At 41.6% G+C, this 18,098-nt stretch overlaps 1 protein-coding gene across 38 annotated transcripts in view; it reads left to right on the forward strand.

The window, feature by feature from the left end:
- The window catches only part of RBFOX1 (RNA binding fox-1 homolog 1), a 2,503,848-nt gene that overhangs the window by 2,419,069 nt on the left and 66,681 nt on the right, over positions 1-18,098 (forward strand). For 29 of the 38 annotated variants that reach the window (XM_054533103.2, XM_054533099.1, XM_054533110.1 and 26 more), the window contains 1 exon segment: positions 2,698-2,778. The exons of the other annotated variants lie outside the window; for them this stretch is intronic. In XM_054533103.2, the coding sequence (XP_054389078.2) occupies positions 2,698-2,778 (81 nt within the window). 38 annotated transcript variants of the gene reach the window in all.

Below are 18,098 nucleotides of genomic sequence, written 5' to 3' on the forward strand. Positions count from 1 at the left end.
ACTACTAAGAAAGTATCCAAAGAAGTTATTTCAGTCCAGGTTCTCCGAATCCACAGCATTAAAAAAATTAGGAATGCTTCATTATGCCCTGCCCTAGGTTAGCTTTCCAGGCAAAAATCTGTGCTGTGTCCCAGTGGAATTCTATAAATTGCATAGAGGATATTGAAAATTGACCCAAGGGTTTTAACCATACGATACTGAAATGTCCTTCTGTGTATGTTTTTGTTACAGTTACACATTTTTCTTTTGAAATTTAAGCACCCCAAGAAACTTCATATCTGATTTTAAAAGTGTTTTTTTAAACCAGGCGTGCACAGGAGAGAAGGTTGAGGAGCATTCCCCAAATCCACCTGCTAGGATCCTATCCTAGATGATTCCGATCTGATAACTCTCTGTATATCCTATAGAAACACATTCATTTCTTTCTAAGATTTCTAGCAGTGAGAAGAAGCACATGGATAACCACTGCAGAGTCACACAGGAGTACTCATTGATAAACAGCACTGACTGTAGAGGGGACTGACTGTAGTGGGGACTAACTGTCTTTACTGGTAGGTAGCTTGCCTCCCCTTGGTTGGTTTCATATCCCCATCTCCATTCTTTGGAGTTTGGTTTGTTTGCTGTTAATCCCCAGTGACCTGCTAAAACTGGAAATACCTGAGGCGAGGTTAAACCACTTAAAGTATCATCTCATATGTTGTGATAAACTTTTTTTTTTTTGAGATGGAGTTTTGCTCTTGTCAGCCAGGCTGGAGTGCAATGGCGTGATCTCGGCTTACTGCAACCTCCACCTCCTAGGTTCAAGCGATTCTCCTGCCTCAGTCTCCTGAATAGCTGGAATTACAGGCGCCCGCCACCACACCTAGCTAATTTTTGTGCTTTTAGTAGAGACAGGATTTCACCATGTTGGCCAGGCTGGTCTCGAACTCCTAACCTCAGGTGATCTACCTGCCTCTGCCTCCCAAAGTACTGGAATGACAGGCATGAGCCACCACACCTGGTCGATAAACTGTTTTTAAATGAAGAAGAAGAAAGAACTACTAGTTTAGCACAGGTGAATCATGACTGACACTCTGCCAGACTCTTAATATATTTACTACACAGAGAAGTTTTGTTAATTTCGAGTTAATTTCACTGTTGTGTGAAGGGCTATTTTGGGGGTGAGGAGTGGCTCTTCTCCAGCTATAAGAATGGGAAACCAGATCGAAAAGAACTCTGGGACATTCCTTCAGGTAGAACCTCTGGCCCTGGGCTGCTTCTCCCTGGGAAAGAGTGGATGGAGTTGTCAGACTGGTAACAGGGGAAGAGTGAGATGGGTGAGAAAGAATTGTGTCTGGTTTACTGTTTCTTGAGGACGTCACCGTGCAGTCCCTCTCTGTGGCAGGAACCCACACGCTTTGGAAGTTTCAACTACATTTTTGTTGATCGTAGGGAAGATACAGAAGGAGCATAGAACCATTCCCTAGGGCAAGTCTCCAAGGATATAGAAAAGTTCCCTGTTCTGGGGGTGCACTTGTAAGGTTGGCCTCTTATCATGGGAGACTGCTTTCCCGTGGTGGTCCTGACAGGGGAATCCAAATCAAACTGGGGCGGTTGACCTTCCCCAGCCAAGGAAGTGACCAGAAACCACAGGGAGGTATTTCCATCACCAGTAATGGCCTTAAAACTCCTCAGAATTCTAATTATTTTCAAAGTCTTGGAGTTTGAGTTTTGCAGCAGTGGGAAAGTAGAATTGATACCCTGACAATTCCTGACCCCGGTCATCCCTGGAGTGGGTGGTTGTTCAAAATCTGTCATAGATTGAGGAGGTATCTCAGGATTCCACCGTTATTTGCCGCTGTAAAATTCCATCTTGAAAGGATAAACCCAATGCCCTTCGCTTTAAATCAGGAGGAGGCAAGTCATTGCTGCAATGCAGCCGCAGTTTGCAGGATGAGCTAGGCATCCTCTCTAGCTGGAAGGGAGAGAGCTTTAGGGAAGAAAGTGGGAAAACAGAAGCCGAAGATTCTCTCACCCAGTGTCCAGTGTGGGTCCAGGGTGGGTCCCAGGGATGGCAAAAAGTTGCAATTTTTCTTTCTCTGCCTTACTTCTGTTCTTCCTCTGAAGAACTGATTCGGAAAGACTGACATTTGAAGGAATGTACCGTTTTCTCTAAACCTATCAACATGTATGCTTACTATTGATTGAGTGATTATTACATGCCAGCCCCTGCCCTGGGTACATCTCCAATCATATGATGCACAGCCCTTTTTGGAGGTAGGTATATTTACCCCTATTTTCCAGATGGAAACACCGAGGCACAGAGAGGTACAGTGACTTGCCAAGATCACACAGTGAAGAGGTGTCTGAGTCAGGCTTACTGTCTAGTTCCCTCAAATATTTCTCAAGTTCCCTTTTCAGTATGCCATGCTGCTTCCATTCTGATCTGAACCTGGGCCCTGGGGCAACCAGAGTCCGCTACACAACCCCGTGTGAAAAGTAATGACATGTGCTTGGTGGGTCGGGTTGTGGTGGGTGGGGGGGTTTCCATTGATTCCCTTTGGCTAAGGCAGGGGGCTTTGTATGGTGCCCTTGTCCTGCGCTCTGGGATGTGGCTGTGTTTTCATTTCTCTGCGTTTCTCGGTTGCATTGCCGTGATCTCTCAGGTGTAGTGTACCGATTCCCAAACCAGATACCATCTCTCTCTCTCTTTCGTAGGCACGGTCCTGTTGTGCCAGGCCAACCAGGAGGGATCTTCCATGTACAGTGCCCCCAGTTCACTTGTATATACTTCTGCAAGTAAGCCCACTGTCGTGGCTCTTTTTGTTTTGTGACATAAATCTGAGTCCAATCACCTTCCCTGCCATGTAAGTTCTCTCCCCCTCCCTCTACCCCACCCTCTCTTGTGGCTTTCTCTGAGGTGAAGTTAATTTTCATAAGCATGTCTGTCTCCCATGCCTCTTCCCAGACGTCCTGGACATTCTTTGTTAGATCCGTCAGGATTGGGTCCAATGGTTGGGAATGTGGGCATGGGGTTGGTGGGGAGGGGCTTGGGAGGGTGGGAAGCTTTAGCTCATTGCCTGCCTTCTATCCTAGCTTTGCAAATTAATATAAAAATAGTTTAAATAGCATATACAGGCCACTCCAAAGGCACCCTCACGTAATAAAAGATGCTTGACCAGGATTCTTGTACACAGTGGTCTCACGATGGAAAATACCACTAGCCTGCAGCTAGTCACTTGTTTGCAAGGCTGTTCTATCCTTTGCCATGTAATTCCAATGAGGAGGAGGAGGAAGAGCAGCAGAGAGAGAAAGGTGGTTCCCCCCTCATTTAATCAAGGGAGGAGGAGGAGGAGCAGCAGAGAGAGAAATGTGGTTCCCCCCTCATTTAATCAAGTGCAGGGGCAGCAACAATAAAGAATTGTCTTTTAAAAAGTCGGGGCACTTTTCAACATAGATAAGTATAGCCATCAAGTGCTGGAGGGAAAAGACCCAAAATAAATACAGGAAATAGATCACAACATTTACATGGAAGAATCGAAGATTTCTCTGCCTCGGATGGATGCTCTGGGTTGAAGGATGCCCTATCCTCACCCCAATTCCCAGAGCAGGTAGAAGAATTAAAGCCGCCACTGAGTCTACCATGTTCTCCCAGAGGGTATACCCCTTCTTAAAGAATCTCCCAGCCACAGCTGAAACTTTAACTAACATCAGTTTTATACAGTGTGTGTAAATCCTGTGAAGTTCCCATAACTGCAGAATGAGTCGTCTTTAGGGTCAATGCTTAAAAGTGAGTCTGGATGCCTGGAGTGGGGGTGGGGGCTGTTTCTCAGAGTAGTTGTAAAAGGCAGGGAGGGGAGGAGAGCAGGAGTACCAGGCTCAAGGGATAAGAGACACAGGAGAATCCTCGCCATCATGCCAAAACCAAACATCTTCATTTCCTAAATTGTGAAGCTGAGGAAAACCAACCTCCTCACTGTTGGGGCAAAGGTTACCAGCAGTCACAGGGAACCAAAAATATAATGTGACCCACCCAAGGGTCTGAAGTCTTCAGGAGGTCAGTTGTTTCTCACAGTTAGAGGTTTTGAAACAAAGTCTTGCTCTGTTACCCAGGCTGGAGTGCAGTGGTGCCATCTCAGCTCACGGCAACCTCCGCCTCCTGGGCTCAAGCAATTCTCATGACTCAGCCTCCCAAGTAGCCGGGATTATAGGCATGTACCACCACTCCCACTGATTTTTGTATTTTTAGTAGAGACGAGGTTTCCCCATCTTGGCCAGGCTGGTCTCAAACTCCTGACCTCAGATGATCGATCCACCTCAGCCTCCCAAAGTACTGGGATTACAGGCGTGAGCCACCGCGCCTGGCCCAGAGTATAATCTTTAATGGCAATTTTGGCATTAATTAAATGCAAGACATTTTTCTGTGCCTCCCAAGCCCAAATCTAAACATACTGGCAAGAAGTGGTTCTTTCTCAATTTGTGACAACAAATTCAGAAAGGCCTCCTTGGGCCAGCGTAAATGTGTGTGCATGTATCTCCTGAAATTGTAATGTTACTACACATTTTCACATGTCCAGCCTTGTGTATTCCTCTCAAAACCAGCACCAGGTAGGTATCACAATATTTGCTTTACAACTGAGGAAATGGAGGGCAATCCCAGAGCCAGTGTGTAATAGATTTGTCTTCTGAACCTGGGAAAATTATTCAACCTTCAGCTACCTTTCTGAGTCCATTTGACTAAATCTGATTGCTGTTCCATTTACCTAGCCTTCCTCGTCTATATTATTTTCTGAAGGAGAGTTGGTGTGCCAAAACTTACCATAGGGCTGGGTCCTAGAGTATTATTTTTTTCTCTAACATTGCGGTCCTATAGAAGTGTCTGGGATAAAATCTTTATGCTATCCAGCACAGTGCTGATGGAACTGAGGCACTCATTTTTATGTTACATTAATTAGCCATGTAGGGCTAATGGTTACCATATTGGACAGTATGGCTCTATATGATGATATGACATATCTACATTTCAATTTTCTTTACAGAAGTGAATAAAACAATCAACTCCAAAAGTGTGCTAGTTTGAATTGGCATAGCTATTCTAAAGTGAATTGGGGAAGCATCTCTCACATCACTTGAAAAATATTTCCCAAATTCTCCATAATAAAACAGCTGAAGCATACAGAGAAAATGAAACCATCTAAAGCAAGGGCCACCCAACCCAGCCCGTGGCCTGTGTTACAAGGCTTATGAACAAAGAATGGTTTTTAGATTTTCCAAAGATTGAATAAACGAAACAAAAACAAAGAATGTGCCAGAGACCTAGGTGGCCTGCAAAGCCTAACATTTAACAGTCTGGCTATTTACAGAAGAAATGTACTGATCTCCAATTTAAAGGGTCTATTTTAGTATTAAAAATACAAAGTGGCAATATCACTGCACTGTGTGTAACTGTACGTTTTTTTCTATGTTTAAAGTAAAAATTTACAATTATGAAATTATATAATGTGCATCCAACATCCTTCATTTCTAAATTGTATCAGTCATATCACCTGCACATTTTATTTTATCATGCCATGTGCTTTTTATAAAAATATGTTAATGGACCCATAGTATTCTGTTTCATTATATTATATTTTAATCTATTCTCTCATTCTTGAGAACTTAGGTTCATAGCAATTTTTTTTCAAAAATATGAAACAAAATAAACACCCTTCAATAGAGCAGTTTTAAAGAAAATAGCTAATTTTACTACCCCATTAAAAAGCAAAACGAAAACTAGTTTCTTACATTAAGAATCTTCACTTGTTGATGCTTAAGCAAGGGTATTCAGATTGTCAAGCTCGATTAGTATTTTGTAATGGTGACCAATTCTGAGATCCCTCCCTCTCCAATTAGGTAGGCAGAGGGGCCTTCGGTTATTTCTATTTGCAGGCTGTGCATTGGTGTTGAATGTTAAGTTTATCTGCACATCCCTAAGATACATTGCTGCGGTTTCCTTTCTCCTTTATGGGCTTTTTGGTCTAGGCTGTTTGTGGATTGCTGGCTCGGCAACATTCACTTCGGTTTTTCTCTTCCAGATTAGATGCATATTCTACTACAAAACCATTCCCCACTGCCTGCAACAGGTCAGCCGGCACATAAAGGGTCATTTTTGCATGCAGGCTTGTGCATACACACACACACCCGAGTTATATTCATGGTCATCCAGGATTTTTCTCCTTCCAACAGTTTCGATTTGCACAAGGCTGCGAGTCACGTATTTTATCTTTGCGCTCTGATGGGTGCAGGCTTTTTCTCTAGGAATCCAACCATTGCCCTCAAAGCTGAGGCTACCATACTTTTCAGCAATTGTGTAGGATGCTCTTGTTTTTTAACTTGAAAATGCATGTGTTCCTCATTTCTGTTTATCAGTTGTACTCCTGAAGAAAGATGTGTGTAAATTAGACTTTTGTATGTTGGATCCTATGTGTCTACTGACTTCCAAGATAACTCTGGAGCTTCGTTTTTGGTTTTTGCGTTTTTTTCCTCCATGGATCTTTAACTGGCCTTTGATTGTTTTTTTTTTTTTTAAGACTTAAATTGTACCTCTTCCTAGTCAAATAGCTAATCATCTGTAAATAACATCCTTAAATGCAGTAGGGGAGACGGTTTTTAAAGCAACCCTGCTGAATTAGTCTGTAATGAAAATAATTCCTACTGAAGTTATCTGCTTTTGAGGATGCATTTTTGCATAACAGTGAGGTTTTCTCCCCCATTAAGTGAATCATCCTAATAACGTGACCAAGGACACATAAAAGTATTAAGAGAAAGATTTTCACTGATAACTTTGTGTCCCTACAACTAATTCCATAGACTCTTCCATCGGACCCCAAATGACTCCAGTTTTTCTCCCTCAGCCCTGAACTTCATGCAGGTTTAAAACCCTCGTTCAAATTGCGTCACAGGTCATCATGCATCCTCTTACACATCCTAATAAACTACTCTCATCCAGAGTACAAAATGGGCCTGCTTTCTCTCCAACTTAAATGAAGAAACAACAAAACTCTGGAGAATTAGGCAAGATCGCCTAGTATCAAATGGAAAACATTTGCAATTAATATTTTTCAATAGGCTTTCAATAGAAACAATTCAACCCCTTAAGAGAAAGGTTTAGTGAAACGGGCAGGGCTGCTGGTATGTGGACTGTTCATTCCATTCCGAAGGCCATTGGTCAGCCTGCTCCTCTTGTTGAGGGGAAAGGTACTAGGTGTATTATTGCCAGCACTGTTTTGCATATGGCGAATGCTCAACATCAAAATTGGCACCAGACAGAAATAGGAAGGTAAAGAACATACCACATCTCTTCCAAATTAAAACATGAATTTCATTTTCATTAGTTGAAGTATCCACAGGTAAATCATTGGTTCCATGAATGAAAAAGTTCACTTCTGATTCAGATTAGCAAAGCGAGCTATCGCAGATCCTTATTTACCTATGAAGTAGATGTTTCCAGAAGCATGTAAATGTTTGTTTTCTTCAGGATTTTATGAATATATTTTAAATTACAATAGTAACAGGTGCTCATTGCAATCAGTGTGAAGTGTGCAAATAAACATACACCACACAATTGTAATAATGTGGGAATAATATCCCCACTTTATCCAGTAACAACCCTTAAAAGTGTGTGGGCACCCAGTATCTTTCTACATTTTCTCCATGGTTATTCAGGAAAGGACATATACACATGCAATGGTGGGGGCGGGGGATGGTGTGTTATTAGTTTGGCTTTACAGAAGAGAGTATACACAGATGTTACATGGGCATTACATATATCAATCATATTTAGTTTCACATAATACATTGTGACCGTCTCCCTTTAAGGCTTTTAGATATTTTCATACTGTTTAATGGCATAAATGGTTGACAGTCAATTCAACCATTCTCTATCCATAATCATTCAAGCCACTTCTTTTTACTTTTTATTTATTTATTTATTTATTTTTTGAGATGGAGTCTTACTCTGTCGCCCAGGCTGCAGTGCAGTGGCGTGATCTTGGCTCACTGCAAACTCCACATCCTGGGTTCACGCCATTCTCCTGTCTCAGCCTCCTGAGTAGCTGGGACTGCAGGCGCCCGCCACCATGCCCGGCTAATTTCTTTGAGTTTTTAGTAGAGACAGGGATTGCCGTGTTAGCCAGGATGGTCTCAATCTCCTGACCTCGTGATCCGCCCGCCTTGGCCTCCCAAAGTGCTGGGATTGCAGGTGTGAGCCACTGCACCTGGCCCAAGCTACTTCTTTTTATATTCCCTCCACAAGGCGATAGTAAAAACATTTGCAAATACCCTTAGGTACAATTACATCCATTTCTACACTTAACATTCCCAAACATGGAACTGTTGGTTCCCTTCCAGCATTCTTGCCAGCGCTGCCATGTTTTGCTCTATTTTGCAAACTGCATAGTGAAAAATAACATCTCAATTTGTTTTAGTTTGTATCTGCCTTTCTCCTATTAATGATCATCATGTTTCACATTTTTCATTTAGACTTTACCTTTTTGAATTTCCAGTATACATCTTCCCGTTTTAGTTTTTTCTCATTTTATTGTCAATTCACATGTGAGTGACACTTGTTCACTAGGAGGATAACCTATGAATAGTTTAGATGTTACAAATGTATTTCCTATTTTGACGATTGATGTTGCTCACATTCCACCATACATTTTTAATTACATAGGCAAATGTGTCTGTCTTTTCTAATCATTTTTAGACATCATTTTGGATTACAAAATCCCTGTCAAGAGCAAGTTTTGTTTTGCACCGTATTAGTCAGGTTGGGCTGCTATAACAAAATACCATAGACTGGGAGGCTTAAGCCACAGACATTCATTTTCTCAAAGTTCTGGAGACTGGAAGTCCAAGATCAGGGTGCCAAGAAAGTTGGGTTCTGGCAAGGGCTTTCTTCTTGGCTTACAGATGGCCACCTTCTCCCATGTTTTCACAAGACAGAGACAGAGACAGAGAGAGACGGGGGCGGGGGGAATAGAGCACTCTTTGGTGTCTCTTCATATAAGGGCATGAATCTTATGAAGGGCCCACCCTCAGGACCTCATCTAAACCTAATTACCTCTCAAAAGCCCCATTTCCAAATACCATCACATTGGGGGTTACGGCTTCCACATATGAATTTGGGTGGAGAGGACATAATTCAGTCCATAGCAAGCCCCTTGATACAGCAATGTCAGTTTTATTTGTCAAGGGCTAGAAAAGCATTTTCCAGAAGAAATTTCTTTATTGTTCCATATGCTTATCAATGCCAATGAGTGTGTTTTCCACAGTTCCATGAAAGCCAGAGTTGAACAGTAGATCCACATCAGGACAAATTCTAAAGTTAATGGAAGATTAATTATTGTTTCCCCTGCAATTTTCACCCTGATACTGCTCCCTCCTCAAAAAAAAAAAAAAAAAGAAAAAAAAAGAAAAGAAAAGAAAAATATCATGGGCAAATGCTTGGGAACCTGAATGTTATCAAAATGCAAAATCAATTCCTCATTTATTCACTTCTGTGAAACTCAAGGGCAAGTGGTAGGGGCATAGTTTTAATTGATATATTGATTACAGATTTTAAGGAAGTAATTGTGTGGAATTCATAAAACAATGATTTAAGTGGCAGAAACATACATAAATCAGGCCTGTACTATTTTACTTTTAGGTAATTGATAGAAATTCCATGGGTTCCTGTAATTAAAGTAAGGACCCAAATTAATTTACAGCTTCCTTTGTCTTCTGCACAATACAGAAAATGTCGGTGGGCTGGACTCAGTTAATAGGAAGTACACATACAGGTCATTGTGTTACTGACACATTGGCGTAAAGAATTGTGTCTTCTTTTTCCCTCACTTGCCAGTAACTGACAGCTTCTTGCTTTCCTCCTAGATATTTTTCTAGTATTTTATGGCGGGGGTGCTTAAAAATAACTAGCTCCGGGACTAGCGTAAGCAAGTGACGTGCTCACTTCAAAGATTAAAGGGGTACCCAAATTCCTCATAAATAGCATTTTAAAGCAATATTTTTAAAAATCTAAAGTAACAGAAAAAGATGCATGATTAACAGAATATCAAGACAGAATAAGTTTTATTCATTTTTCCTTTTGGGGCCTTAAGATCCCATTTGGCTTAGTCCAGCACTATTTAAATTTTGATAGTCTGCTCATCGTGGATTTAAAAAATAATTTGGGTGTTAAAAGATTGCATTAAAACATGATTTATCTTCGTTACGGAGTTTTTTGGTGTTTCCTCCCTTCCACCCCCTACTTAAGTTCTGCAACTACAGTGAATGCCTGTTGACCTAGTTCCAGCCCTGAAATCATGATGATATCCACAATCATAAGTAATGGTTATTGGGCACTCACTATATGTTAGGCATTGTGCTAAGCCCTTCCCATTAGCTTTCTTAAGAAGAAACTATAGGACAGGCATGATTAATTACGCTACCTTTTTCTCAGGAGGAAATTTAGGATTGGGGGCATTAAGAAGCTTGTCCGAGATCACCCAGCTAGATCAGCTTTGAACCAAGCCTGTTTAAATCCCAAGCCTTCTTCTTCACTACTCTCTAAACTTTCCCCCAGAGGCTGGAAACAGGATGGAGTCCAAGAAATGGCTGAGAAGGGAGTGGTCATGCGGAACCTCTCAGCAGCTGTCCAGCATCTCTATTTGGGCCAAGGTTGTGCTCTGTCCTCCCCATCCCATTATGTTTGAAGAGGCAGTTTTTCCCTCTTTGAGATGTCTGGCCAGGGCTTAGCAAAATTATTCTTTAAAAGGCTGGATATTATTAATATTTTCAGCTTTACAGTCCATGTGGCCTCTGTTGCAGCGACTCAACTCTTGTTATAGCTTGAAAATAGCCATAGACTACTGTACATATAGCCATGGACTTCTGGGTTGAAACATGAATGAATAGGCGTGACTGTGTTCCAATAAAACTTTATTTACAAAAACGGTCTGTAGGCCAGATTGGGCCCAAGCACCGTAGTTTACCAACCTCTGGGTTGATCTCAACCGCTGGGTGATCTCGGACAAGCTTCTTAATGCCCCAATCCTAATTCTCACTTAAAAGGGCAGAACATGGTAGCTGGCTGCTTGGGGGTGGAAATAAGAAGGAAAATTCTTTTAAGTGTGCACCATCATGTACTTTTTGCATTTTGGACCATTTTATCACATTTTAAATGATGTAAAGTAGTACATAAAAATAGGTACCCTTCTGGTACCTATTAAGATCAAGATACAAATTGATCTTGATTTAAATGACACAAAATGATCTTGACTTAAATTTGATCAAGATACAAGGAATTGGTTGTTAGTTTTGCTTGCACAATGAACAAATCTGGTTTCAGAGGCTTAATTCTGTTGCCATTAGTCTAAGACCTGCCCCAGTTTCCTTGGGCAAAATGTGAAGACTCCATTGTCTTACCCAGGATCTTCTGTCTGAAGTGTTTCCATTTCCATCCCCACACTTTCAACAATGCTGGCTCTAAAAGATCCTCTGGGCTGGACCCTTCCAGTCAGGGAATCAGACATTCCCTCTCTTTTGCTATGGTTCAGCATTATGGTGGCAGCATACCTGTGTCCTCTTTGTCATTTTCTCGGAGATAATTCCTTCTAGTTTTCAGTCCTTTGATTGGAGAGGGGGTTGAAAGGCGTTACTTCATTCAACCAATCTTTATTGAAGTTTTTTCTACATGCCAGGTGCGATTCTACTTCCTGCAAATATGCTATGAAGATACTCTCAAGTTGGCTTCTATTATACCTATATTCTTGGGGGGACACATAATAGACAAATATATATAATGCTACGGTTTCAGAATTTCAAGCGCAGTGCTCCTAGGGATATTTGGGAAGTAACACCCAACAGGAGACTTATTCACTGTTAGCACTGCCATTGGGGCGCTTCTCAGTAGGTGAATTAACTGTCCCTATTTTCACCATTATTCAACACTGTAGACAGGTGTCCTTTGCTACTGAGACCCTATTTGCTTCACCAAACCCATGGATTGAGGTGTTTTGAGACACCTACTAGGTGCCATGCTCTCCTTGCCACCTCAATCATAGCACATATCTATTTCTGAACAATAGTTGCCCACAGCATTGCAGAATTATCCAGCTACCACCCACCCACCAATGGTGAACTCCAGAAATCATTCTTTCTCCATTACTGAAGCACCGTCTCTGCTTATCTCCATCTGCTCAACTTTTCCCATGACCCAGCACATTTGATTAACAGATGATTTTTAAGAGGCTTTTACTAGCTCTGATATTAATGTAGTTATTCCACCTGGATCACAGACCTCAGAGTAGGTTCATTTGTATTTTTAATCCCTGCAACCACTACCCCCAACTTCTTCATCCGTGTGTTGTTTCTTTGGCTGTCATAATCATAACCCACTTTGTTGTTTGTCCTTTTTAACCAATTCCAAGAAAAAATTAAAACCACTAGTTGCACCTCTCACCCCCAGTTGTTTAAAGGGAAAGTTCTGCAAAGAGGCAGCCACATTTCAGGCAGCTGCTATGCAGCTCTCTGTTGTTGCTTTGGTTATTAATCTCAATGCAGAATGGTGACTTTCATCTTTTTCAGATGGGTGTCTTCCTTCTGCAAAAGGCCACCAATTGCAAAAACTACCATCCCGTGGTGTGCCCCCTAACATCTTATTTGTCTTGATATTTCTTTCACAGAAATACATATGACAGATAAGGAGTCACTAGAGGATGCGTTTGCTTTGTGTCAGACAGATATTAAAACAATAAACTATGCTGCCCTGGGATTCCAGTGCATACACAGCCAGAGAACAAGGCTGAGATGAGATGTTTTGGAAAGGCAGTGAGGCAATTGTTCTGGGGGAATTCCCTGGAAACCCCAAGTCCTGTGATAGCATTGACAGAAAGTGTTTTTTAATGCTTACATTTTCTTAAGAGGATCATCTGGCTAGTGCAGCTCCTGCCTTTATCTCCTTGACAAAACTCACCCTCATCCAGCCTCATCAGTGGCAAGAGAAATCCTTCAATAGTTTGAGAGGCTTATTTTGAGAGTTTTTTTTTAAGCACTTATCTGCCCTTTATTTGCTTCCCCAAACTAAAGTGGATTTAAATTTGAAAAAAAGGAATGCATTTTACATTCAGAGTTCTAAGCAGGTAAGTTGCAGGGGCCAACGGCAAGATCTTGCTTGGTTCTTGGAATGTAAAAGAGGACAGTGTGATGCAACGGAGCAGGTGCACATTCCCCAAGGGCCCCAGCCTTATAAGTTGAGTCAAGCTCTCTCTGGGTCTACAGAGCTGGGAATGAACAGCTTAGGAAGGGAGAGGCTGAATCCAAGGGCGCTCATAATTCAAGAGCTGGAGCAATCATTCTTTCATCAAATACCAGACTTCTTGGATAGAAATGTGTCCAACCATAGAGGTGGCTGCTGCTTCTTCCCTTGCCTTATTTCTTTTCTAAAATAAATCTCAGTGCAAAGACCATGAGGAGCAGCTCAGGTTGCCTCTCATCGAAGGGAAAAAGAGCCTGGTGTAATTCATCTAAATCCGGTAATGTAAACACGTGCTTCAAACACCATTTTCTTAAATCATGTTTTTATATAAAAGAACTGTCATGCCAAAAGCTATTTATCCCTACTGGAGAACTTGGGAGCATTGTTAAGAAAATGCAATTTCAGAACCAAATACCACACCACATGTTTTAGATTTATCTCCTTGAGTTTTGTTTGTATGCAACATAGGCTTTTGATGCCTAATTGCTTTTCATATGAAAGCAAACAGAAAGGCACAACCATCTATGGGTATCTATTATCCCTACCCTTACTATTTGCTACAGGAATCTCAAACATTTCCAAAAGATCATTTTTCTTTTTTCTGGCAAGTCCTAATTCCCACTAGTGGTTTTACAACATTTTTCTTGAGCTACAGAGTGATTTAGTGAAAAGAGCTGCATTCAGGAAAGTCTGGGAGTAAACTATCACGGTAGACTAGTGCTGTGACCTTGGCCAAGTCTCCTCGCCATGTAAATAGCCATGACTATCTATCTACCCATGAGCACTAAATGAGATTGTTGTGCAGCGTCTTTCAGGCTGCTTGAGGCGTTACGGCTTCTCAAATGCTACTCTTTCTTTTTCTGGCTCAGAATCCACCTTCTCCAGGATTTTTTAAAGTCCACCAAACCAGATGTGATGGTATACTTTTATAGTCCTAGCTACTGGAAGGGCTGAGGTGGGAGGATGACTTGAGCCCAGGGGTTTGAGGTTGCAGTGAGCCATGACCACGCCACTGCACTCTAGCCTGGGGGAGACCTTGTCTCAAAACAATAAAGTTCACCAAAGAAGCTGCTTTGGATGGTTTATATTAGTGGACCATTCCTGAATGGTAGTTCCTCAGTCTGTTCTATATGGGTGTTTTGGAGGCTCTGGCTCAGATATCAGGCAGATGATCCCTAGGCTCAGACAGTACCCTGTCCTCCAGGTTGGCTTTGGGCATTGATCAAAGGATCAGGACTCTTTTTTTTAAGTCTGAAAGCTGATGCTCAAAATCAGATGGTCTCAGCACTGACACACAGATCAGCTATCCCCACAGCGATGGCTGGGAGTGAAATGAACAATGCATGTGCGTCGTGTATCCATCTTGTGAGCCACTGTCAGACCCCTCTGAAGGCTTCGTGTTCAGGAGCTGGGTCAGCCCAAGAGAACCTTGGGAAATCCAGCCCAGCATAAGGAAGCTAATTTATCTCACTTGACCTGTTTCCTACCTGGAGAGGCAATTCACCGAGCTTGCTGTTTCAGCCAGCTGTTAGATAGAACATGAATGATTTAACAATTGAAACTTTAGTATGTATATGCACTGGATAAAGTAATTATATAAATTATTTGTTTTTTTTTTTCCATGGTTTCCTGGGAAACAACAACATGGTTATCAGTACAGATTTTGTTAAACTAATAGATGATGACGAACAGCTACATCCAAATTAAAATAAACCTCAGCTCTTCAGGGCTTTGTCTCCTCCTTCAAAGGACAAAAAGCACCTTTGCAAATGCCTTTTGCAGTTCTGCCAAGTTAAACACTCCAAGATTGAGACTCATTCTCATTTTGCCGAATGTTACAAAAATCCTGCCCAGGGGGGAAATTGTCAATACCTGTGAGTAGGCAAATCACAAGTACCTCTTCTGCACAGTAAAAGCATATCACTACACATTTAGCAGCCATGACATTCGCCACTTGTCTGTTGGATTAATCTAGCCATTTATAACCTGTGAGGAAAGATACAACAGCTAACTTTGGGAGGTAAGCAGGAACAGCACGGCAATTAGTTACCACCAATTCTACTGCCTTCGCTCAGAGACACAAAGACCTTATATGATCAAAGAATATTCATGTGCGTGAATGGTGTGTGTGTCTTTTGCTGTTGCTTTAATTTGTTAAGTTAGGGAAACTTTCTCCTTTGGGAACACCAGACTCGTTGCTCAGAGTAAATCCCAGTGTGCTCATTGCATGTAATTTTATTTTCCTAGATGACTATTTTTATTTCCGCAAAAAGGAGACTTATTTCAAAAACCCAAGTTGTAAAGTGATATTTGATAACATATTAAAAAAGCAATTACATATAGAAAAACGTGCAATAGCCCAAAATGTTATGAAGGTTTCTTAGGCAGATCTTCCAAGGCTTTGAAATAAGTTTCTCATTCCAGTCTTCCAAATTAGAAATTTCTAGCTGAATTTAGTCGTAAGGAGCTCATTATTGTGACAGTAATCAGGTTTGTGTTCAACTGCAGCCTTTACTCACACTGTACTAGTGCAGACCTGCTCACTATCTACAGAATCTGCATTCCCAATATTTTTGGGTTGAACACCACCTCCCCCTCACATCAAGATGTGGAGGTAAACCCTAGCGGCAAAGGGAAACAGCCTGCCTTTGAACTCTTATCAGGAACATAAATCAGTGGTGATCCCTATGGCCGGCATCCAATTAGCAGAAAAGGAACAGGGCCTTTCCAGGTGTCTTGAAATCTCAGAACATAAGTATCTAACAGAAGAAATGGCGGGCACACACACAGACCCTCTAATGTCTCCCCCATCCCCCAACAAGAAGCATATTGAGAGCTCTGGGAGACCGTCAGCAGATTCCCCTGCAAATTAACCCAGTCCATGATGAATTGGGGCTGGCTCTGTCTCAGATGTGGTACGGATATAGGGAGATGATGTAGCAGCTTGTACAGGCAATAGGAGGGAATCCAAACTGAGAGGCTCTAAGAAGCAGAGAGAGAGTAGAAGTAGAAAGCTTTTCCCCGAGCCTGACTGGGGTTGCCTTTATGTTGCATGATGGATAAGATCATAGGCTTTGGTGTCAGGCTGCCTTGGTTCAAACCCCTGGGTGAGTATCTGAGCTGCTCTATACCTCCATCTCCACCCCAGGAAAGTGAAGATAGCAACAATCGTGGTTCACATGGTTTTGTGAGGCGTTAGTGGGTTAATCTCCAGGTCTGGCAATTAGCAAGTGCTAGTAAATCCTAGCTGTTATCATCATGCAATTGAATTTTCTCCACCTGATAATGGAGCCTCAGAGTTTGGAATTTTGCCAGCTGCAATCACATCGTTCCTTGAATTACTCCAGTTATCACTGCCTGGGTTTTTAAACAAGGGAGGTTCAGGATCCCTTATCACTAACTCCATCACCAACCCAGAGTTTCTCTGGGAATTTGCATCCCTCACAGGCAGCTCCTTAGCCACTCTCACCCATTTGAGGATTGCCACCCATTTTCTTTTGTAACTGAAGGACTGTGGCATTCTTAGTTCATCACACACTGTAGTCAATACACATATCAATGATCACCTTGTGCTTGGTCATCTTCTAGATGTTGGAGACACAGTAGGGACCAACATAGAGTCCTCAGGACATCCCTATAGAGAGATGTATAAGGAAGTTGAAATCAAGTCAGGTGATAAGAAACTAATAAGAAGGAAAAAACAACAACAACAGGATAATATGATGGTAACTGGTAACAATTGTGGGGGTCAGGAGATGTGAAATTAGATAAAGAGATAAAGCCTTTGGAGGGAGCCATGTTGGAACTGAGAACTGAATTTGGGAGTCAAGTTCACTGTTAGAGACTGGACAAAGGAGAGAGAATCTGCCAAAAGCCACTGAAATACAGCCAAGTGAGGCTGGAGGAAAAAGGGTCATTTTAGCCTCTTACAATGTTATTCCCGAAGTCTAGCTGAAGTCGAGATTTAGATCAATACATTCAGCTTGGACAATCAGGCCAGTACATTGTCACCATCTTTTTTTTTCCTTTTCAAAAATGTGCATTTCTCTCCAAGTTCACATTCTTGCCAATTCCTTCGACACATCCCAATCAGACCTGTAACAGCCTAGAAACTTCTGGCTAATTTGGATTTGACTAAAACTTTTGTACCATGACGTTATGTAAAGAGATTCAATTATGGTGCGCAGTGTTTTGTGAGTAACTACCGCCCATAAAAAGTTAATTAATCAGGGCTGTGTCAATTTCCTCGTGCCATGTCAATTTGCTGCAAGGTAATTAATCACTAATCACCCACCCAGCAGCAGGCTGAGGGACAATCCACGAGTCATTTATTGTCTTTCCCCAAATAAATGGCACGCGCAGCCAGGAAGAAACACATCTTGCCTTTCATAATATTTTTATCGACACTTTTGCATGTTGTAATAGACTGCAGCAACAAGCAGCTGCAGTTCAATGGAATATGAATTTTAAAGAAACAAATGAGCGGAGATTTATAGGACATTGCGTTTCTGTAATGTCAGTGTTGAGATTAAACCAAGCAAATGAACAGTGAAAAATTACTCTTCCATGTGGAGAATGGTGATTAGACTTGTACATTAATTAGAAATTTTTGTTTTCCTATTCAATGCATTTCAAATGAGGATGTCCTAGAAGAAACTGTTTGTCCAAAATGTAGATTTATTCACTTCTAAACAGCAGTATTTAATATCAACATGCATTTCATACTGAAACAAGGGTCAATCCCAAATGTGTGTTTCAGGGATAAATGTATGTGTATATGAGAACTGGAGATTTGAGAAATTAAGTGGCCGTTTTGGTCTTTCTATCAGTGACTGAAAGGATGGAA

The sequence above is a fragment of the Pongo abelii genome, chromosome 18, assembly GCF_028885655.2.
Source record: "Pongo abelii isolate AG06213 chromosome 18, NHGRI_mPonAbe1-v2.0_pri, whole genome shotgun sequence".
Taxonomy (NCBI): domain Eukaryota; kingdom Metazoa; phylum Chordata; class Mammalia; order Primates; family Hominidae; genus Pongo; species Pongo abelii.